We start from the raw sequence: 24,787 nt of genomic DNA on the forward strand, positions 1-24,787 counted from the left end.
CGGACATGGTTAAGAAGGACATATATCAGGCACACTGGATTGGAACTCGGGACCGGTGTCTGACATAAAAACTTTGCCATACAGCCTTTTGCAAACAACAACATTGGTTATATGGAACCTTATTTAATGAAGGCCCCATCGCCAAATCTCGGATCCTCCATTTTACGTCTCCAACTTAACTTGTGGCCTACCCAAGACCTTTTGGCAACACGCAAAATGATACTATCGGACCTGAGGTTTTGTCAGGACCGTTCATGTGATGAAACGTTGGAACATTTGATATCATCCTTTCCTGTTTTGGTTAATTTGCGTCAAATGTACTTATCTAAGCATTGCTCAATCCTTGGGCTCATGAATGAAGAGACAATATGGCTCACTATACTGTGTACTTCCAAGATTGCCATCCACATTGCCACTAGTGCCTTTTTGCATGCCTTGAGGTTAGACCAAAGTGAATTGCCAACATTGTTAGATAAAGTTTCACAATAAAATTGGAGCTATTGTGCTAGAATGTTATGAGGATGATCGTTTCTACTGTTTTGTCAGGTGTGACTTGAGTTGAATTGACTTAATCACTAATTTGTCTTATTAATGCACTGTTATTGTATGGATAATTATGTTTTTTTTCTTTCCTTTGCAAAATTGCAATATGTAAGTATGGAATGATTTAATTTGTCATATTTTATGTTAACTGATTTTAAGATGTTATTCATGTTGTACTTAATTGAAAAGTTGATTAATTTCAGCTAAATCAATAAAAACATTTAAAAATAAAAAATGATGACACCCAGCTCTCTTTCAGGCTCCCCTCAGCCGCCTCTTCCCCTTTTCTCTTACCAGACTGGCTGGCCGCATTTCAGGAATGGTGTGCGCCAATGATCTCTGCCTTAATGCCAGTAAGACTAAGGTCATCCTCATCGGAACAACAGCTACCTCCTTTCCCCTCGCTCTCTGGCCACCCACTCTGGGCCGTCTTCCTGCTCCTACCTGTGAGGTTAAGAACCTTGGTGTCATCTTTGACTCCACCATCTGCTTCTCTCCTCATATCTCTGATGTCTCTAAGAAGTCAAACTATCAGCTGCACCTCCTCAAAGGTGTTCTTCCTTTCCTCACTTCCCCCCCCAGAAGCTCACTGTCTCAAGAGCTCTGTTCCTCTCTAAGCTGGACTACTGGAACAGCCTCTTTCTAAATCTGCCTGCCTCTACTCGCCAATCTCTAAACTTATCCAGAACAGTTTTACAAGACTTGTCATTGGCCTTCTCGAGCTCTCCGCTCATACACTTCCAACTCTCTGAGGGTCAGACGCTTTTCCAAGCAGAGAGTTGGGGGCAGATCTCTCTCTTCGGCGGAGGCCTCCCTCTAAAACAGCCTCCCTGCCTCTTTCAAACTTGCGCAAAACCACCTCCAGTTCCGGAATCAACAAGACCTTCCCTTTTGCTTCTGCTTTCTCTCGTCCTCTCCCCTGCTGGTATCCCGACTGCTCCACGCACTGGTCACCTGGCTCCCCTCTGAACTCGGGCCCAGGCTCCTGCACATCCAGTTGCCCTTGCAATGCCTCCAGGCTCCCCCAGCACTTATGGTCTGTATCAGCAACCCTACAGTCCCTTCTCTCTGCACTTATGAGCCACCCGCTGGCTGCACTTATTGAGTTACCTGCACTTCTCCCCTCCACCACCACCACCCTTCGGCACTTCTCCCCTCCCACTTCCTTGCACTTGCGCAATCTGAATGACACAAGGCCTAGCAAGATCATTGTTTTTGTCCCCCTCGGTTTCACCCTACTTGTCTTGTCATGCCTAGAAACATTTGCGTATAGGCACGTTATAAATGCCATATCATATCAATCCCACACAGAACTTTGATAAAGAATGCCGAGGCTGCTTTCAGGATGACGAGAAGAGCATACAACTGGTTAAAATACTTATCTAATTGCTAGCTTCAAGAACTGCCTGTGACCTGCAAGGATGGGAATGTGGAAATAAGCGTCTTGCAATTGGTTGGTAAACAACCATTCTTCCTTCTGAATGAGATTATTCAACTGATCCAGTTTAGCACCTTGCACAATATAAGAACTGTAATTAAATACAAAGGAATAGAGCTCTTGGCAGGACATACATCCTTCTATTCGGACCATCTTGAGTCAGACTTTTGTGAGAAACCAGAAGGTGTCTCACCCGCTAATCCCGACACCCGCTAATCCCTGGGGATCTGTCATGCGGGTGGCCAGGACATGGCCATTGCTTTTGGATCCAGTTCCTGTGGGTGGACCAATGCAGGAGGATCACGCGGAAGGGGGTCTTCGTGAGTGGTACACCGGATGGTGATACGCGATATCCCCTTTCCTCTAACACCTTTTCCCCATCCTACCAGGTAGGTTAGGAACTCACCACCTGTTATGATTCCTGCCTCTAATGTGCCCAGCCCTCCAAGATGTCAGGCTGGAGCCAGGCCACGATCACCTACATGGCCCTCAAGGGCCTCTCCATCCCTCCAAAGACCCACTTGGAGTCAGACTTGGCGCTTGTGGCACCAGACTCACTCACTCCCATAGGATAACATTGGGGATTGGACTTGTAGTGCATTGATGGGAACAAGATGGATGCCCCCACATATTTCGATTCCCAGGACTGCATGTGCAGTCTATAGTCTTTTGGGTGTGGTTCAGCCCAGAGACACCTGGGATAACCAGAGACTATTTAAGCCACGCCCAGGCTGAGAAACATGCTTTGCGTTTTCTGCACCTGCAGCGTGACACTCACCGTGTTCGGATCGGTCTCCAGTAGGCCTGCATCTTTCTTCTGCGCTCAGCTCCTGCAAGAACAAGAACACTGTTAGGAACAGCCTCACCTTGCGGCACTTCTGCCCATCATTCATTGCTCCTTCTGTTCTGCGGGCATCTTCGGCGGTGTCATTCCCATCCCGGCACGTCGCTTCCTAAGAAAAATGGAAAAGAACAGAAAAAGGGCATTAGTAAGCATTCTGCAAAGCTTATTTTTAAATACTGTACCAGCTTCAAACGCTTACCTGAATCCCAGCCGCTCTGGGGGAACTTTGTCTCCGGAACTTCTCATCCATCTGCAAGAGGGAAAAGACACTCCAGGTTAGCGTGGAAACATCTAGAGACGCCGCATACCACACTTACTCACCGCATTTGTTCTTCATAACCAGCATCCACGCTGAAAACATCGCGCCACCTAAAAGACACAGAAAAAGAACTCAGTTCAATACAAATACGAAAGGGGTGCTTCGCGCATCGCGCTCTCACTCACCTTCAGTGCTACTCATCTCAGCAGCACGCCGCCATCCCCGGACGCCGGCCATCATCTAAGGAAGGAAAGGAATGAAGTTAGAGAACTGTTCAAAAGACTCATTATACTTACCTGTCGGACTCTTGCCAGTGAAGTAACGAGGCAGCAACGAGCCTGCATCAATAAACGTGCTCTCCGTCGTGCTTTCAGCGCAGGGGCGCACTATCCAAGAAAACAAGATGAGCTGTGGATCAAAGGGAAGGGTTGGACCCCAGGGAAGAAGGGGTTCAAGCACACAGAGACAATAGGGAGTTAAACTCTACCAATCCTGTGTTTCAGGCCCAGTCTCCAGTCGAATAGCCTCCAGGGAAGGGTTTGAGGTCGTAAGAGGTCAGAACAGGCTGAGTGACATCCCGTGGATACCAGGTGAGCGTTACAAACCCCTCCCCCCCCACTGGCCCTTTCCTGACACGAACACTTTCTCACAGACAGCTCACTGAGAGAGAAAACGGACTAGCTCCCGAGCCGTATACTTGACTTGTGCCAACACAAGGGTCAGGCAGAGTCAGGCAATTAATGATAAATACACACACCTGACTTCCATCACACTTTCCCCACACAGATAAAAGGCGGAGCACGAAAGCACACTCCGAGCAAAGCAAAACACATGAGGAAGCAGCAGTTCCGAGATGGCAGTTTAATACGAGGAGAAAGACGGCAAGACCAGAGAGGGTTGCAAGGAAGGTAGTGCCCATGACCGTTTCGGAGAAGAACTGTGACTTTCAAGAGTCCTCAAGATTAAGAAACATAAGACCAGGAATTAAAGCTGAAGAAAGGTGCAGTGTGTGTTGAAGGGACAAAGGGCCCTCCGGCATAGATAGCCAAGGCGGGGAGGAGCGATTGATGTTGTGGTACTGTCCTTGACTCCTACAACAAAGCAGTACCAGTAAAGTCAGCACAGCCAGTCAGTCTGGGAGATGATAGCAGATCGGTCTGTGTTACAACCAAGGTTGTGAGCGGCAACATTGTACGAAGAAATCTGCAAAGAAGAGTGTGAGGAATATGTGATAAACGATGCGAACATAACTAAATATCCAAGGAATGCCTCAACTTTTGAAACCAAGATACCATATACAGAGTGGTCCGGCACCACGTGGGTGCTCATTGGAAGGTCTCTGTTCGGTATCCAACTGAGAGTGTAAAATTGTTTAACTGTGAATCCAAGTGGTCCTGCAACGGGTCAAGCTAAAACCTGTGCACATTCGAAAGTCTTTGATAACTAATACGAACTGCAATTGGTCTGAGCCTGGCTGAGGGAGACTCATTGTGTAAAAGGGATCTGAGCTGGGCTGAGGGTGATCCGGGTGGAACCGTGAGTCACCTGAGAGAACATATTCCATAAGCATAGGAGAAGAGGCTCTGATCCCGGCTGAGGGGCATCCAGCGTGAAGAGTGACTCACCGGACTTCAGTACTTGCAAAGAAACTTTTCGTTTTGTTTGTTTGGTACATCAGGTCCTCTGAATCAAGAGATTTCGATAAAGTAAGAGACTTGGGCACAGAAGGCCCTGATGTTGGTAATGGAACTGTGTCCTGGTGCCGGAGAAGCCAGAGAGTGTGCTATGCTCTAGTGAACCTCCTTATCCCGCGATAAAGTGGGGAAGGGAGGCCAACAGCCTGAACAGCCCGACTTATCATTTTGTGAACACTTTATTTTTCATGAACATTATCCCACTCTATTTGTAATTAGCGGTAAAGATTGGCAATAGTTCTTTTTAGTATAGGCCCTTTTTATTTTGACGAGACTCCACTAGGACTGCATAATTTTTATTTAATGGTTGTAGCTTGCGCCCATCTGTAGTTTTAGGGTTAGATAGGCGTTTGTCACACCTTTGTCAGCGTTCAATAAACACCCTTAAACTGTGGTCACTTGTGTTCGTCTTACCTTGATACCATGCCTTCCTTACAACCTCCAATACCCCCAAACTACATCTATGTGGAAGTGGCCCTCTGTGCACCATAACACACTGGGAAATGAATAGCTACTCACCGTAGTGACTAACATACTCCTAGTCCATAGTCCCCTTTCCTCCATACTGCACAGGTGTACCTCCCTAGGGATGTGAGACAGAATCTTTTTCACCAGAAAAAACCTTCCCCTTTGAATTTAGAGGCGTGCAGGGCCTGGCTCTGCGAGCCTGCGCTCCCCTGACTACGCCCACCAGCGCAACACCTCAGTCCCCATTGACGCGTTGACAATTTAAGATTGCCTAATGACACCAGTATTATTAGGTGGGGGGAGATGGTGGGACGTATGGAGGAAAGAGGACTACGGACTAGGAGTACATGAGTCAATACGGTTAGTAACTATTAATTACTACTACGCCCCATACCCTTTCCTCCATACTGCATGGGCGATTACATCAGAATGTAGCCCCAGGGTGGAGCAGTGACCCTCCTTAAGAAAACAATTTTTAGAACCGCCTGTCCAAAAGCTGCGTCTGAATTAGAGCCGGCGTCCAAACAGTAGTGCTTGCAGAAAGCTGAAGGGGTGGCTCAGGTAGCAGCCCTGCTGATGACCTGCCAAGGAACCTGTCTCTGGAATGCGACAGCCATGGCCTTGGCTCCGACAGCGTGGGCATGCACGTTAGCTGGAAGTTGTTTGTGCTGCCCCTAATAGGCCTCCTTGATGGCCAAAAACATCCACCTTGCTATAGAGGCCTTGGATGCCCAATAACCAGGCTTTGATCCCCCCCACCCCCGAAGGTGACGAATAGAGCGTTCGACTTGCGGAAGCTCTTGGTCCTGTCCAGATAGAAGTTCAGAGCACATCTGATATCCAGACAGTGCAAGACCCTTTGAGCATCGTCCTAAGGATCAGCAAAAAATGTAGGTAACACTATCTCTTCATTTAGATGGAAGGCAGAGACTACTTTAGGTAGGAACGCAGGGTGTGTTCTCAGACCACCTTATCTTTGTGAAAAGTAGTATAGAGTTCTGAAGCCACCAATGCCTGCATCTCACTGACTCTACGACCCAACAACAGAGCTGTTTGAATTGTGACCAGTCTGATGTCCGCGGACGCCATTGGTTCGAAAGGCTTGTGCGCCAGGGCGTCCAACACTCTTGAAATCCCACACAAGGTGTGGTTTCTTGATGGGCGGGTAGAGCCTGGTGAGGCCCGCCAGATGTCTTTTAACCACCGGGTTGGAAGAGGAGACCTCCTCCTCCGAATTCCTGTAGGGCCCTACAGCTGCCAAATAGGTGCAGCATGTGTTCACTTGCACCCCAGAGTGAGCGACTTGTACTGGCTCCTAGTAAACTTGCTGCTAGCGCCCTGAATTATGTCTAGGTTAGTCTGTGACAGGCTCAGATGCTTCAGTGTGACCTGCTCAGGAACCACGCCGCGAGGGCTAATTTGTGTTGAGCTGGATGGAGGATCCTGCCCCCATGCTGCGAAAGAAGATGAGCTGGGTCCAGCGGCAGGTGAATGGGTGGCCTGTCCGAGAGGCTGAGGAGCTCCGAGAACAACGGTCTCGCTGGCCACCACAGAGCTACAGGAATGATGATGAGTTGACATGATTCTCTTATCTTGAAGATCACCCTGTGGACCAGGGGAGTTGAAGGGAAGGCATACGCTGTCATGCCGTTCCACTGTATTTGGAATGCGTCGGCCAGGGAGTCAGGGCCCTGCCAGGACACAAACTGCTGGTATTTCTTGTTGGCCCAGGAGGCAAAAAGATCCACCTTTCGGAACCCCCATCTGCTGAAGATCCCAGGCAGGACCTGATCGCTCAATTGCCCTTTGTAATTGTCTGGTTGGACTACCCGGAAGGTGGATGTTGTTATCCAGGGCCTATTCCCACATGCTGATTGCTAGGCTGCACAGCCGAGGGCACTTGGTTCCACCCTGCTTGTTGACATAGTACATGCGGGTGGAGTTGTCCGTCTGGATGAGGACAACCTTTCCCCCAATGAGCGGAAGGAAAGCTTTGAGAGCTAGCCAGATGGCATCAGCTCCAGCCAGTTGATATGAGACTCCTGCTCCTGAAGGGTCCAGACTCCATGGACACTGTGGTTGTCCAGAGTGGGCCCCAAGGCTTACAGGGAGGAATCTGTGGTGATGGTGACCTGAGGGGCCGGCTGCCGGAAGCGTTTTCCTGTCCGCAGGTTGCAGTCCCTGGACCCCCATGTGAGGTCCAGGTGGAAAGGAGGAGGAATGCTGGAAAGCTCTGCTTGGGAGCCCCGCTGATACCATGAGGCTGCGAAGTGCAGCTGTAATCTCCTCATTTTGAGTCTCGTGTGGGGTACGGCCAGTAGGACCACTGCCATGATACCTAATAAATGTTGGTACCACCAGGCCGAGGTAACTTCTCGGGTGAGTGAGTAGTGGCCCTCTTGATAGCCGTGATCTTGTCCTCCGAAGGGAAAACTCTCTCGGAGCTTGTGTCCAATATGAGTCCCACAAAAGTCAGGCTCTGCGTAGGCTGCAGCGTAGACTTCTTGAGGTTGATAGAAAATCCCAGCTCGTGGAGTGTGATCATAAGGGCAGAGGAAGTGTGATGAACCGCCTCCGGAGATCTCACCTTGACGAGCCAGTTCTCCAGGTACGGGTAGACGTGGTGGCCCTGGGCCCTGAGGAGGGCTGACACTGAATTCATGAGCCTGGTAAATACCCTAGGGGCTGAACTGAGGGAGAGGGGTAGCACCTTGGATTGGAAATGGCATCCCATGGTCCCGAATCGCAGAAAGGAGCGATGCGGCTGCCAAATCCGCACGTGTGGATAAGCGTCCTTCTGGTCCAGAGAGCACATCCAGTCTCCCCTGCACAATGTCTCCGCAATGAGTGCTGGCGTAACCATCTTGGATTTATGAAGAGGGAGGGAAAGGTTGAGGCGGGAGAGGTCCAACACAACTCTCAGGACAGGCTGGTTCTTCCTTTGCCAAAAATCCTGGAGTAGAAGCCCAATCCTCGCTGGGAGGCTGGGACTTCTTCCACTGCCTGGCTCTCGAAGAGGGACTGAATTTCCGCCAGCAGAGTTGCTGTCCCAATTTGTGGGAGTGGAGGGGAGGACAGAGGAGAGGGTGGGATTGGTAAGCGGTACCCCATGGACATTACAGACAGGATCCAGGGGTCTGCGAACTTCTGACGCCCAAACTTTGCATGAAGGGCAAAAGCCGGCCCACCACCGGAGACACGTGGACCCGAAGAGGCACGCCATGCCTTCTTTCCCTCTGAGGCTGTTGCAGAGGAGGGGGACTGAAAAAAGCCCTTGCTCCCCCCTTTTGTGGTTTGCGCCTGTGCTGACTCCGGGAACGGTCAGGCTGCCTGGACCTCTGTTGTGGAAGCCCCGGAACCGGCTGAACGCCCGCCCCTTGTCAGAGCATTGATGCGACTGGGTGTACGCCTTGGGCGTGGCCTTCGTAAGGATAAAGACTTTGCAGTTTATGAACTGTTTTACTTTTTATCTAGCTCCTCATCGGTGGTGGAGTGAAAGAGGTCACCACCCTCGAATAGAAGGTCCAATATGCGTTCCTGAACTTCTGGGTTGGATTAAGTAGCCCGAAGCCAGGCAGTCCTCATGTCCGTGGCGATGCATATGTCCCGGCCAAGGGTGTCAATGTGGGCCACAGTGGACTCCATATGTCTTGCGCCACCACATAAGCCTCCTCCAGTCCCCACCTTGAAACGTGCTTGGCTCTGCACTGGAAATTCTGGAAGGAAGTCGGCTATTTCCCACCAAAGCCTCTGGTTAATGGCTGCCAGCATGGCATCAGCGTTCGATTGATGAAGATGCAGCGAAGCGTTGGAATAAAGCTTCTTCCCGTATGCCTCCAAGATCTTCTCCTTGCCTAGAAGGACTGAGGACGAGGTGACTGAGGACGACTGAGGCTTGGAGTAGAGTGATGCCACAGCAATCAACGAAGAGTGCGGTTGAGGGTGTGCTCACAGCAAGAGTGGACCCCCTTCATTTGCCTATACTGGGTGCCGTGGTGCCAAATGACAGGCTGGGCCGTGTGGGGCTTGAGTCACCCCTTCTTGGCCAATGTGACACCATCCTTCTGCATCAGGATCCCCGTTCTAGCCGCTGGGCGTAGAGTGAGTCCTCAGCAAGGCCCCCTCGCCTCCGGTTGTTCGACTTCAGGCTGAGGAAGGCCCAAGTACTCTGCCAGACCTGTGAATCATTCTTGGAAGGCCTTGCCTGACGATGGCATGTCTGGTTCCTCTTCCTCGTCTGTGTCCACCAGGGCATCCGGCTGGTCCGGAGCGGGTGGAGGAGTGCTGGGTGCCGAGGGCTGAAGTGTGGAGACTGGAGCTGGTGGCAGCAGCGGAGGCTGGTGTGGAACCGCCTGAGGCAGGGGAGCCGGAATCGAAGGAGCAGTCACGAGCAGCATGGGCTGCACCGGTGCCTGCAGGGCTCGAGCCATAAGAGGAATGACTATAGGCGCAGGCGGAAGCGTAGGGTCCGGAGGTAGCATGTCACTTGATCACATCCCTCAGGATGGTCCCCATCAGAGGAGGAACTTTTCAAAGAACCTGTCCTCACAGGTCGGTGGGGTGGCAGGTGATGCTGATGGGGTAGCGGGCGGTGCGTACTTTGTCTAGCCGGTTGCGGGGTAGACCTGTCCTGCGATGCTGATGGATAAGCTGTAGGCAACGTACCTGGCTGACACCAGTCCCACCTTTTAACTCCTTCTCCCACCTGCTCCGTTCCTCTGGGCGCTATCGGACGAGTGACCATCTTGTCTGGCGCAGCGGCCATCTTTTTGAGCTGCGTGCCACGGGTCATAGTCGTGGTGCTTGGCTCACTGGGCCTGGCCTCCTCCAGGACTCCTGGCGGTGGAGCATGAGACCTACCCTGCATCTCAGGTTGAGGCATGGTAGGCATGTTGCTCTCGGCAGTTTCGCTGGTAGTGCTGCGTGCAGGTGCCCCATCTGACATATTGCCGGTACTAGGGCATAGCCCCTCGGCTGTTACACCCAGTAAATGAACCTTGTGGTCCCTAAGCACTGTCTCCGGAAGGATCTACGGACCCCTCTGCCTGGCGGCCGGTAGCCAAGCTAGCCTCGGTACCCGTAGTCGTGCGAGAACCTGAAAAGTTCCTCCCGCCCGGGGGTTTCCTTGGGAAGGTGTCACCCTAGCGGGCTGCAATGGAAAAAGCGGCCCTCCCTTGGGCCTTGACTTATGTCTGACAAAGTCCTTCAAGTCCTCTGGAGGCGACTTCTCGAAGAGCTCCCTCTAACTAGCTAGCATGTTCTTCAGAGCACATGTTGTAAGTGCGTTGCACGTGGTATAACCCTCCCAGCCATTCTCAGGGCCAAGGCAGCAGAGGCAAAGAGCATGGGGATCGGACGTAGGGAAGAGCCCCTCGCAGGCTGGACACCCGCTGAAGTCGGCATGTGCCAGGAAGGAGCGTGGCATCAGAGGACTGAGTGCCTGATTGATAAAAGAAGACAAGGACAGAAGAAAGTATCCAGGGAAGAGCGTGTGGTATTACATGGCTGAAGGCAAACCCAGGAGCACTGGTGAAATCGGCCCGTTGCCGTCGACGTGGAAAAGGGGACTGGGTTGTGGCGCCGGTGGACGGAGTCAGGAGAGCGCATGCTCCCATGTCCGCACCCTACACACCTCTAAATTTAAAAGGGAAGGTTTTTTCAGGTGAAAAAGGTTCTGTCTCCTGTTCCTAGCGAGGGACGCCTGTGCAGTATGGAGGAAAGGGGACAGGACGTAGGAGTAAGACAAGGAAGGCCGCCTTCCATGCAGAATTTTGCAAAGAAACTCATGATTTGGTTTACATCCATATTATGTGTTTACTAATGTTTTGTATACAGTGTATGCTGGGTGTGCCATTACACTCTTCATTAAAAAAGAAAAAGAAAGCAAGCATTTATCCACAGATTACACTTAGAAGTATTGTTAAAAAATAATTAAGAAACCATGGAAGGGAATAAAAAGTATGGTAAATGGCAATATTTGAAAAAACAATTTCAGAATATATCCGAATTGACAGATCATTCACAATTCTTCTCTACCCAGGTTTTCCGAAACTGTAGGGCACTGTAAAGTATCCAAAGAAAATGACAACAACAACTGTTGAATATACCTGTAAGAAGTTGCTTTTCCGGAGTTCAGGACACGTTATTTTCCCAGACCAAGATCTATTGACCGAGTAAAATATCCTCTGAACTACCTGTAATGAAAGGCAATAAAAGTAAAATGCATTACTTTTGATTCTTATATTCTGGGGATCTTAAATTCTTTATTTAAATCCACTAGGCAATGAATGAGGTGCAGTGTGATGTATGAGTGAACTTCACATGCAAGATTGGTATTTCTTTCATCTTGCTTTAAGTTGAACAGCTGCAATAATTGACACACTTTGCAGTATACCAGGCAATCTGAATTTAAGTTTGTGGCATGTTTTGGGAAATGGCATCCATAATCCTACAATATAAAGCAATAGCAACCTGATGTGGACAGAGCAGTACAGCCTGTCATCTGAATGCAGAGGTCATTATACAGTACATCCAATTGATATGAAAGTAGAGAAAGTTATTTTAACAGCAAACATTCCAAGGTTATACAGGTCCAATGTCTTCTTTACACAAGGTTTTTACAATTAAGACTTAAAGCACTGAGATATTCATTGGTTACATGCTTTACATATAATGCCTGATATAATGCCTGTCCTTGGTTGTATGTGCTACTTTCTTTTTATCACCAGCAGATTGTGTCAGGACAGGTATTGCGCGCTTTAAATAGTTTCATGTGGAAAACAGTTATATTACCAAGTAACCATTTTCAATCTACTACATAAATGGAAAATTATGTCGAGGGAATTCAAACACCATTCCAGAATGTAACTTGGTTAACAAAGAAGATTCCACCAACATCTTTCAGACTTGTATTCAGGGTGGAGAATCTGACGTGAAATGGTCTGCTTTTGGAAGCCTTATGAAGCTCTATGGGGGCAACGAAAAAATAGCGAGTATGCAAGTAACTGAAAATAATTTTTTGAAGAAACTGCTGGGCCTCCCTTGCTCTGCCCCAAACTTTGCAGTACATACAGAACTGGGTATCACTCACATGGCACCTCTCTTACACTGCTATCTATTTGGTCAAATATAAGAGCTACACTCACTCACAGTATCATTAAAGGCCTACTGATGGGGTCTTTTTGGCGCAGGATCCCATGGCTGAATTTTATTTCAAAGTGTTTAGTATAGACGAATGCCAATTTACAATCGCCCATTGTTTTACTAACATTAGCTGACACTAATAAGAAGAAGAGGATGTTTCGTACATTAATCTTAAATAATCGGGAAACATCCGGGCTTTCAATAGCTTCAAACAGGAAACACGCATTAATTACACAGTTAGATGTAATCCAACCTTATCTGCTGCATAGCAATACAATCACAGAGAGGTGGGCACTGATCAGAGCCCATTTTAATATTTTGTGGCTCAGAGACAATACAAAGAACTGGCCAGGCAATGAGCAGTCTACGGTCTGCCTTGGTTGCAGTGCAGGAAAAGAAGATCGGTTTTATTTTGTGTTACTCTGCCCATTTTATCATGACTTTAGAAAAAAGACCATTCTACCCTACTTGAGAGAAGCTAATTTTAACCAATGTCGACCCACCTTGATCTTTTTATTATGTGCCAAATCAACTGCTGTGGCATGGGGGTGTTTGGAATTTTTAAGAAAATCATGCAACAGAAGGAAGCATTTGTTGGCCGATTTATTTTAACCTGTAAACTTTTAAATGATGCTGATACCTAAGTGATCGGATTATCTCTATCCTTGTATTTCATGGATTTTATATGTTGTCATAATGTCTTTGTTGTGGTTTATGGATTTTTATCCGAATAAACTTTGATTGATAGGGGAACAATTCGTGCTTAGAAGTGTATTCTGTTAGGCAAGAAGCACAAAGCGAGAATGTGGACTACATGGGGGGCTGGTGTGTTAGGGTACAAAGGTTCACCCCCGCCCCCACGATTTCAGATGACCCTTATAGTACCCAACTGTAATAATACAATGATGGCATCTAGCACAATGCCACCATTCGTGTTGTGGTGTCCACAAGGGTTCATATAATTTTGGTGGTGATTGAAACACAAAGGCCGAGAAGGTTCCACACAGAGGTCGTAAACATTTACTTTGAGAGGCCAACGGGGGAGATCTGGACCCTGCAGTGTCTCAGCTGTGCATAAAACGTTTGGGGGTCCTGACTGACAGGTTACTTACTGTTCTGGCAAAAGCACAGGCTGTGCCATGCGGGCCAGTATGTGATAGCGGGGGGAATTGAAGCGACACAAGTAGGTAATTGTAGGGGAAAACTGTGCATACATGTATGCAAGGGGTTGCCCATATCTGTTTTCACGGTTGTGGATGTGTCTGCTGCATGCGTGCGTGGGTGGGTGGGTTTTTTGCGTGGGTGGGTGTTAATGCATGCAGCAACCCAGCAGTATGTATGTGCAAGGCTGTGAGCAAAAGGCGGAGGGTATCAATGACTGCATTGGGCAGAATTTAGGGGCAGAGGGGAACACAAGGCGCCGGCAGTGAAACCTGTGAGCCAGCTTGGACATGCATTCTACAGTGGTATTAGTGCATTATGAGCAAAGCTAACATGAGTGTGTCTTTTGGTGTAAACACTAACATAATATTGGCAAAGCCAGGAACGGAAATGTTCATTAGAGTGGTATTAGTGTGTTAAAGGCAATGACATTTTGAGCGCAACCTTAGATGGAAATAATGGCATATACTGGCACAGACAGCCTGGACATATTTTGTACACTAGCATTAGTGCATTCATTCCGTGCAAAGCCAACATGAGTATGTTCTAAGGAGACACTACCATATATTGGAGCTGCCAGCATGGGCATGTTTTCTTAGAGCAGCATTGCTGGTATCAAGGGCAAATCTGGTTCATATAAACAATGAAGCATAGCCTGGCTAACTCTGGAAAGACAGGCTATAAACAACTTTTTCAAAGCAAGAACAGGTTTTTTAAAAAAATTATTATGATATAGTAAGGGTTATAAATCAGACTTTGAGAAGTCCATCAACCACAATAGCTATTTTAAAAAAGACAGACTATTTGAATAAATCAACCTCCATGGTGAGTAAGAAAACTAAAAAGATCCATCACTCAGTATTGTATCTCATTCATTCCAAGCAAGAATATAGCAGAAGGCCATTGCTAGTGGGCCCCAACAACACCGATTGGTGCAACATGTACAGTGGTCATGCCGAAGGCTGTGGCCAATGGCCGTAGCCAAAGGTCACGACTAGTGGGCCCTTAAGAAACTATAGTACAACAAAACCAGTGAAATTTCTGAGAAAAAAGTGGTCAAAGAGAAGTTAAAAGTGAAGATTTAATGCAGCAAAAACCCTGAAATTCAGCAGGCATTTCAAGCAAAGCTACCTTAAATAGGCGCTTCCTGTTGCATAGCGTGTGACCACAATGATGACAGCAGAGATTACATCACATAGGATGTCACTGATGGAATCACTAATGAGACAAGACATATATAGGACTGACATAAGCACCGATTAGATGAATTACATTTTCAACTGTGAGAACTAGCTTCTATTAGATAAAATATGTGACAAATATGACTTACCCAGTAATCCTCTTTCTGTAGCTTGTATCTGCTTAGAATCACATGTTATGCATAGTCCACCACCTACTGGTTGGCTTTGGGGTATTACATATTTAACAAATTTGAAAAACTGGGTGTTGACAGGGGCTTTCTTGTAAAGCTATCCCTACGTGTACAGGGACCCTAAATCCTTCACACGTCAACATCCTCAGATCCCCCCCCCCCCACCCCGAATATGTTATTTGTACTGCAACTGAGAAAGATTTCTTGGACCCACTGTTCCACTTCTTTCTTGCGGTGTGGTAGAGTGGGAGCATGCACATTTAAGCAGATACAAGCTACAGAAAGACTATAACTGGGTGAGTAATATTTGTCTTCTGAAGCATGTGAATATGCTTAGATTCATATGCTATTCATAGATTAGCAAGCAGTACCTGGAGTGGTTGGAGGGAGCGAGGTAAGAACAGCAGAAAATAAGTTTTAGAATGACCTGTCCCACTTGTAAATATGGTCTAGCTTGTGTGTCTAAGCAATAGTGGTGTGTAAAAGTAGTTGTTGAGCTCCATATCACAGCCTTACATATTTCTTCTAAAGGTGCTTTAGCAATGAAAGCTAAGGTTGGCCTGGTGCTGCGGGTGGAGTGAGCTCATGGTGTAAACGGAAGTGCTTCAAGAGCCATTGAGGGGCAAAGCGGGACAGATTTTACAACCCATTCTGAGATTGTGGCCTTAGAAACATGATCCCTCCATCGGCTTGTTGCAAATGAGACAAAGAACTGGCTGGTCTTTCTTATTTGCTGTGTTTTGGCCAGACAGATCACTGACCTGCGCATATCTAAGATGTGTAATGCGTTTTCTCCCCTGCTCTAGGGGTTAGGAAAAAACAAGGAATTCAATGGATTGGTTTTAATGGAATTTAGATATGTATTTTGTCGAGAACCCTAGGTGTATTCTAGGAACTACCCTGTGTTTGTGTATGGTTACGAATAGTTTTGTAACTGATAATGCTTCGAGTCAACTTACTCTTCTAATAGAGATTATGGCTATTAGGAAAGCCACTTTAAAGTCAGATCTTTTAAACAAGCTTTATGCATGGCTTCAAAAGGTGTTCCCATGAGTCTCAGAAGAACTGTATTCGGATCCCACCAAGGTGCTGGGTGGGCGTATGCATTTTACAACTGTTACGAGAGTTTTCCTAAAGTCCCACTTGGAGGTAGGACTTCAGTAAACTATCCCAGTGGTTTGTAGATCCCCCAACTCTTAGTATCAGTCTGTACTACTCAAGGTCCTTGGTAGAGTGGCAGAGCAGTGGGGCTTATCTTAAGAGTAAGATGTGAGCTGTAGGTAAGTACACTGCACCCAGTCCGTAACGCACATCAAAGGAACACTTGCACAAAAATGTGTACTAAAACATAGATGTATTATATCTACACAAGAGTCACAGTTAAATACTTATCACAATAAACCAACACACATTGGTATACTTTTCAATACTTTCAAAGGGCCACTTCATAGTTGGTAGTTGCTGAACGCATTCAATTTTTACAGGTGTTTGACAGTTCTATCGGTAATACAGTACACCCACAAAGTAACAGGGTAATTGTATTTAGTCTGCATACACATATTAGATGGTGATTTTTGGGAAGGAAAACTGTTGGTTAGTGTTATCATAGCAGAGCTTCAGGTGGTTACCAGTCAATTGGTCGAAAACATTTGGTCGACAGGACAACTGGTCGACACCATTTGGTCGAATGCCAAATGGTCGATTTTTTTTTTTTTTTTTTTACCCTTTTTTCGTTTTTTTTTCTTCCCACACGAAAACCCACAAAACACATATATTAAAAAAAAAATAAAATTCGACCATTTGGCATTCGACCAAATGGTGTCGACCAAATTGCAGTCGACCAGTTTGCTGTCGACCAATTGACTGGACACCCTTCAGGTTCTAGAAGCGGTTTCGCGGCACAGCAAGTCTTTCAAAAACGCAACCCTAGCTAAAATGCAGTTCGTAGAGGCATAAGGTCTTGAATAGCAGTAGAAATCAAAACTTCCTGTGGATACTTTCTAGTGTCTAGGAAAGAAGATGCAAGAAGGCTTAACCAACATTGGAGACCCTGTTGAAGAACTCGCTAAAGGGATACAAAAGCGGCTTGAGTTTGAAGTAAGAGGGGGTTGCCCTAGACACCTCTGCATGCACTCCAATGCTCTGGAGTGACTTTTCTAGAGTAAGGTAAGCACTACCTTTTTCCTCACAGTACATTAGGTACAAAGAAAATGTTCCCGGTGGAGGGTGCGCAATGTTACAGCTCTGGATCCGACCTTCTGATTACTTGGTCTGATGACTGAAGGCAGGACAAAGGATGGGATCTCTCGGCAGCAGGCGCGAGGGAGGATCTCTGGCACGGCATTCAGCAACTTCTCTGGCCACTCTGTGGTTTTGGCGCCTTTTCTGCAGCACCAGCAAAGGACGCAATTTGGCCAGTTAATCTTCTTCACTTCCTGCAGTCCCCCACTCCGATGAGGGGGCCTGGGCAAATTGGATCGGATCTCTCGAGTGTCCTGGAGAGATCAACAAAGATTTGGATGGATTTGGCCTTTCCATGACGATGCGCTTGTAATGGGCAGCAGATCTTATGGTATTGGTGTTCTGCAGCTCTGGAAACTCACAGGACCCCAGGAGATGGCTCAAATCAAAGTTCGTCTTGAGACTGGTCGTTCCCACCAGTCAAAGGGAAGGAATCGCCTTCTTAGGAATTACTCTGTTGCACAGAATACGGGGTCAGACAGCAGTTGTCGCTTTGCAGTATTGCAAAGGATCTGCAGGCGTCTCTGGTTGCCTTCTACGGTTACTTCAGAATCCAGTGGTTGACTTGCTTTTCACTCCAGGAGCCTCACCTTTTATACAAGTCCAGCACACACTCCTCTGCAATCTCTCTCAGCAATTTACAGAAAGGGCGTTTGGCTGTCCAATCAGGATGGCCAGAACCCCAGTGGCAGCTAGTTCTATTCAGTCACTCTGGCAGGTTCTATTCAGGCACTCTGGCAGACAAAGGACAAGGGGGTGGCAAACTCCTCCCCCACTTCTTGCAAGCCCAGACACTCAGGAGCCTAGGCGGGGACACCCAAGGGTTCCCGCCAAAGGCAAAACACACACACGGGCCTGCCCCTCTGAGAATGGTAGAAGGGCTAACAAAGAACAACCACGCTAGTAATAGAAGGAAGGCCCCCAAGTTGGTACTTGGGTGACCCCATTGTGCATTACCGGGGCTATGGACATAGCCTGTGGTACTAAAATTACACAGTAGCTGGTAGAACACGTCCACTGCCACCAGCCATAACTAGGAGAGTGTCTGTGTGTCTAAAATGTCACAGGAGCAGAGAGAAGGGGGATAGTAGGTACTTAAGGTGGTGCGTGCCAATCTCTCAGACTATGAACTTTTAGGAGAGAAACTAAGTATCTCTCTATCCTACTTCAGGATAAAGAAAATAATCTCGAAGGTGGACCCTATGGATCCCCAACAACACTGCCCATAAGGAGCTGTGTGCTGCAATAGTACAGATGCCTCTAAGAGCTATGGAGAAAATAGACTCCATAGGATAGGTAAAATACAGTGAATAGAGTTCCAAAAGACAGAGCCCAGAAGAAGGAATGAGTGGAAAAAGGCTGCACTCATTCAAGAGTTAAGAAAAAGATCCAGAAGTCCAGCAAAAAGTGCTGGTGGTCTCTCTAGGAGAGGGGATTAAGCATAAAAAAGACAAATCTCCCTAACAACTCCCTCCATGAATGCTATCATCACTGGTACTTTCCACTAGGATGTTTTCAGTTGTGAAGTTGAATATGCCACCAGTGCTTCGAGATGTACCTTGATAGAGTTGTACACCAGACCAGAGTGTGCAAATGCAATAGATACATTACTATATCTGATGGTGTTCAGTTGATGGGATCAATCTTCTGTACCTTACACCAAAGGACAAATGACTTCCATTTACTGGATTACTTGGTGATGGGTTTTCTTGGCTCGAATTCCTAATCGGGACAGAGCTATGGAGTGTGTTCCCCACGGTTTGCTTATGAAGGACACTGAAGGACACTGCTGTGGTGTTGTCTGTGTGGATCAACATGTTTAACCTTGTCTGAAAAGATAGTAATGCCATCCTGATGCCTAAGAGTTCCAATATGTTTATGTGGTATTTCCTTTCCTCTTGTGACAATGCTACGTGGGCTGGTAATTCTTGGCAATGTGCTTCCCACCCCAGCAGTGAGGCATCTGTGGTCAGTGTTATTTGGATTGGCAGTTCTCCGATTGGTCTGCCTTTTAACAGGCTTTCCCTAGTCTGCCAATGGAGAGACATTTTGACATCCCTTTGTTATAACCACTCGATCATCCAAATTGTCTTCCATCTGAGAACACCGGCCCGAGAGCCACTGCTGTTGTGTATGTACGTTTAGCCGTGCGTGTTGGACAATGGATATGCATGATGCCTGCCTGCCCCAACTTACCAGTATGTGAGAAAGGATAACACCACAGCAGGAAGTAGAGGAAACCAGCACTGCAATCACAGAGACAGGCCACAGGCAGCAGACCAGGAAACAAAATTATGGAGGTGGAGGGCAGCCGCCGCAACAAGAGGCCAGTGTCATCCTGCCCTGCTCTCCGGAATGGAAACTACTGGAGAGAGGAATTCTGTGGAGTGTTTGTGAGCGTGGAGTGAGTGTATCATAGAAATAGAGAGGTGGCAGTAGTAGTTGGGATTAGAGGTAGTGGTAGTAGGAAGAGGGATAGTGGGAGAAGGAGTAGCAAGAGAGACTGGGACGAAGAGGAAATAGGTAGTAGCAGTTGTAGCAGCAGTATATAATAAAACTAGAGGGAAGACAGGCAGAGTGAAAGTGTTCATAACAGAGTGGAAACGGTAGAAGGAGAGTAGAAGGGTGATGGGAGTGGTGGTGGTGGGAGTAAAGAGATACAGAGAATAACAGGAGAATAGCGAGAGTCAAGGAGGTAGAGTGGGAGAAAGGAGGGAAGAGAAGATAATGTCAGGGGTAAACCTAGAGAGTTAGCTGGAGCCAAGATCAACAGGAAGAGCAGGAGTAAGAATAGACCACAATCAAAGGGTGAAGGTGGAAACGAGGACAGAGATCGGAGGGATAGTGATGTGGTGGGAGGAGAACATCTGGAATCTAGTGTAGTGAGTGTCAGGTAAGAACGTGTGTGAAAGAAGATAGTGACACCAGGAGGAAGAAGGCCCCATCCCTAACTCCTTAGACACTAAGCGGGATAGCTCAGGATGCAGTTAGAAAATCCTGAGGGAAATAGTTGGGAAAACACCAATAGCATCAGTCAGAACACCACACAGACAGGTGTCCCCATTGGTGAGCTACTAATACCTTGTTAAGGATGTCTGGTTTAGGGAGGAGGTAAACCCGTAAAAAAAGGTAGAGAGGGACAGCCTTAGCACCAGACCCAGAGAACCTGATAGAGCGAAAACCACCAAAAGACCCTTTATAAGAATATACAGCCAAACTATCTGTAAAGACATCAATAAACACCCTTGGAATGTCTGAGAGTGCCCATGTGGTTATTTGTGGCAGACCTCGGATGGTGAAAGTAGTGGGATCAACCAGGTCCTGATAGAGAGACCACCTGCTGCCGTGAAGATGCTAAAAGTAACATGACTAACCTGGACTGCAACGCTACCCATCAGGACAGCAAGCTGGTGCTGGTCAAAACTGGTCTTCAAATAGAAGTCCCTGACGGAAGCTATGGGAGGATTACTCAGAGATATGGGTTAGCACATGCATTGCTTGGATTTAGGGATCGGGATCCTAGAGAAAAGTTAAAGTAGCAAAGTCAAGGTCACTCTCTTCAACCTGGGACATAACGCATTCTGCATCCGAGCAGGATAAACCATCACACAGACAGAGAGCTCTGGCTCCCGAAGGTTGACTAGGGCAAGACTGTCAGAAACTCAACAATACCATGCCTAGAGTTGCGAAGACCACGCCCAGTAGAGACCAACATTCTTGGAACTGGCAAGAAGATGGAAGAAAATGAACAATGGTGAAACGAAGGGACCTCCGGAGAAGACTTACGCCAAAAACAATGGAGGCTTTGTCCCAAATCCTGGAACATCAATCTTTTTCTTCTAGAGATTGATTATGGGTGTCGACTGCCCAATCCATGCATAGGACAGAGTGACTCGGGCCACCAAAATAGTGTTTGCCCAGAGACCTTCCAGGAGCAAGTTCCCCAAGAGAAGACCGAACAGGATCCTATTTGCTTACGTTGGGGGTCCATCCAAGACCAGCAGGACTTGATGGGCAAATTACAGCAAGGCATCCCCAATGAACCGAAGGAGGTAGGGGTAATAATTGTAGCGAAAAGCACAGATTGAGCCACAACCACTCATGCCACATTCCTAGAAGACTTCTTCAGATTCTGAGAACATCTCTGTCAGAATCTGAAGAGGAGGATATGGAAGAACCCCAAACGAGAGGCCATGGGGAAGAGATGAACTATGCAAGATTGGGAGACCATTGCGATCAAGAGATGATCACAGATACCAAAACCATACAAGAAAGAATAACAGCATTGCAGGAAAAGATACTAGGTCCAAACCCAAACCTCCTAACGGAACAATGGTTGGATTGCCAACTCTGAGGCTATACCGAAGGCCTAGCTGCGAAAATATTGAAAGGAAAGTCAACTACTAAAATTAAAACAGACTAGCAGATGGGAGATGAGGATATCTTGGAGACCCTCCGATATCTTAAAGCAGAGAAAAGACAGTACCCCAAGAGATAGCTAACAATGCCCTGCTGAGCCTAGGCAGTAGGTTTTGACACATAGACCCGGGGCTGATGAGACCTGAGGCTTTCTACCCCAGTGGGCCCAAAGTATAAGTAGTTCTGCGGATACCCAGGCAAACCCCCGGACAAAGGTAAACATCAAGGTTCTGGGACATCCTCGACCATGTGGGTCAACCCAAGTTACCCGATGAAGCGGTCCTGGGAACAGACTTCCCCTTGTTTGAGCTATGTTTGGAGGAAAAGTAGACAATCCACCTAGATCACAAGAGATTATAAATGAAGAGCCCAAGAGAACGAAACGGAAGAAATTAAGTACCACCCCAGAGTCACTAATGACTGAGTAAACTAGATTAGAGGGATGGAGGGACAGGTGTTAGGCAGAAACCTGTGCAGTTCCCTCTGGTACCACTGCAAAAGATGTAAGGTGTTTGGCAGTAAACCCACTTGGTAGCAGTCTGTACCACACAGATTCACTTGGTAGCTGTGGTTGAGCAGTCAGACTTCCCTCAAGACGAGTTAGGCAGTTTATAGAGTATTCACAATAGGTCAAAAAGAACAGATTAAACAAGTAAACGCTGACCAGAGCTTGGTGTAAAAGAGATATAATTATTATTTTAAAACCACATCTAGAAAAACACACAGGCACTAATAGTAAGCAATTCAAAAACACGGCCACTAAAAGATATACACTCCCTTAGAAGACAAGTCTTAAGTAAAGCCCCACTTCTTTTCAGACAGCGGTGAGCGCTTAACACAGATGGCACTCTAATAATTCGTTTAAAAAGGGAGAGAAAAGCAGAGTACAAATTGAAGCAGATCCCAACACTTTTCTTAAGAACACGACAAGAGAGTAAGGCAAAGTAAAACCGTGAGTTTAGAGTCAGTAGGCCGGATCCACTTTAAGAGGATCAAAACGAAATGTGTCCAAGGTCACACGGTTGCAGTGCACAAGAGTCTTGCAAAGGTTCAAAAAGAGTTGGACCAAAAGAAAGGGACCAGTTAGAGGGTCAAGGCGGCCAGCCCAGTCCAGAAGGTTAAGGGGTTATTATTACCTTGTAGCAATCTTTAGAAAGGGAGGCCTGGCAGACACGGTACCTTAAAGTGGTGAGAATACTCCAGCGGGGGCAGTTGTTCCTGGCAGCGGATGCAAGTCGATGCATCGTCCGGGGGAAGAGAGGATCTCGTCGGGGAGGAAGACAGGAGTCCGTTACACTGCCGGGGAAGAAACCAGCCGCGGTGTTCTCAGGTAAAAGGAGCGGTCCTTTTATTCGCGGTCCTGTGGTAAGTGGCTATCCGGTTGCCGGGGTGCTTGGCACGGGCAATTCGACCACAAGACAGCCTGGGATGCGAAGAGAAGAAGGTAAACTGGTTGTGCCCACCAGTCAGGGGAAGAAGCCTCTCCAGCCGGGAGATCTTCTCTGTTGTCGGGAAGTGGTGAGTCGGTTCTGCAGGGCTCCACCGGTGGTGTCGTCGTGGTAGGTCGGCTCAGCTTCTCCCTTGTCGGATTCTCAGGTCCTGTGGCGACTTCTGAAGTTCCAGACCCCAAATCCCTGCTTTTATGCAGCATACCCCCATTCACTCAGCCTAGCTGTCAATCAAACATGCTAAGTGGTGAGCCGGCCGGCTCACCACTTGGGCCAATCACACAAGAGTGCGACTTGAGTTACCAAGTTAACTCAGTCCAGGGTGCCTAAACCCCCTCCCACACCCCCTGTGGTACCCAGACAGAGTGGCACATTTTTTGGAGGCTTCTGTGGAGAAGCCCGCCAAAAAGGTGGAACAAAGGGCTCGACTTGGGTTGGAGTCACAGAAGAGAACACAAACGCCATTTTAGAATCGAGTCTTGGCAAAAAATACCAACCGGCGAATTAATATTAAATAAATAAACCGGCGGTATGTTCGAAGCTATGAGAATTAAATAATTAAAGTTGGTAGCCTCGAACAATGGGAAAATCCCATAGGGATATATTCCCGGTCGAATATAAAAAGTAGTATCCACTGCCACCAGCCAAAACTCGATCAGGGGGGATGGAGACGTGCCCCCTTGACTAACAGACCCCGGGGCAATCGAATTGCCCCGACCAGTACGTCCAGAATATGATGGTTTGTACTGGTTTCTGTTCATAATTTGGGACCAGTAAAGCCAATGGTGACTTTACATGCCCTGGGAGACAATAGTCAGTCCCAGGGTATGGAGTCTATGATGGGGTGTCACTATGACACCCCTGTGTTACTGCACGGAGGGTGCTGTGTAACACACATAGTAAAAACACATGAGACCCTATGGTGTAAAGGACCCCATAGCCGATAAAACACATTTACAGTCAAAGGAACACCATAAATCATGTCCAAGAGTGGGAGAGAAAGAGTCTCACTCTTGGCAGGAGAAAAAAAACTCCAGAAATCCAGCAAAGCTGCTGGGGGACTCACTAGGTTAGGACATTCAGCCTAAAGAGAGAATTCTCCCTAACACTAGGCAACCCAATAAGAGAGATGCAAAGCAAGGGTGAATGTATGTGAGAAGGCCTATACTCAGTGGATTCCAAGTTAGTCGTGTGGCTTGGTTGTTAACTACAAATGGTACACCAACTTTACGTGTCTCCTTGCTTAAATTGAGACTGAATGACAGTTGTAGGGATGAGTGGTCACTGGCAGTAGAATCAAAAATGCCAAAATCTTAACCAGAATCAAATAACAGGAGGAGACAAAAACATATACACATTTTTGGATTTATTCTCAAGATTTATCATGCACAGAGTGTAAAATAGCCTTTCCAAATCCTCCTTTGTGGTCTGAAGACGAATCCAGGCCGTAATGTTTTGTGAATGTGTGAACAGTAGACCAGGTGGCTGCCGCACAAATGTCATTTATCGGCACCCCTCTTTGCAAAGCAGAAAACTTAGCCATGCCCCTAGTGCAGTAAGCCTTCAGGCCTTCTGGGGGATCTTTTCCTGCAAGCCTGTAGCATTCCATAATGCCTAGTATTATCCATCTGGATAATGTTTGCTTTGTGACCGGCAGTCCCAATTTGTGTGCAGTGTACCCCACAAAGAGTTGGTCATCTTGACGTATTTTAGCCATATGTGAAATGTAAAAACAAAGTGCCCTTTTTGGATCTAGC

General features: G+C 47.3%; 1 protein-coding gene across 2 annotated transcripts in view; it reads right to left on the reverse strand.

The window, feature by feature from the left end:
* The window catches only part of PPP2R3B (protein phosphatase 2 regulatory subunit B''beta), an 877,473-nt gene that overhangs the window by 404,451 nt on the left and 448,235 nt on the right, over positions 1 to 24,787 (reverse strand). For both annotated transcript variants that reach the window (XM_069636634.1, XM_069636635.1), the window contains exon 6: positions 11,354 to 11,440. In XM_069636634.1, the coding sequence (XP_069492735.1) occupies positions 11,354 to 11,440 (87 nt within the window). The remainder of the gene's footprint in view (positions 1 to 11,353; positions 11,441 to 24,787) is intronic.

Source organism: Ambystoma mexicanum, chromosome 7p (genome assembly GCF_040938575.1).
Source record: "Ambystoma mexicanum isolate Mex_15411 chromosome 7p, UKY_AmexF1_1, whole genome shotgun sequence".
Taxonomy (NCBI): domain Eukaryota; kingdom Metazoa; phylum Chordata; class Amphibia; order Caudata; family Ambystomatidae; genus Ambystoma; species Ambystoma mexicanum.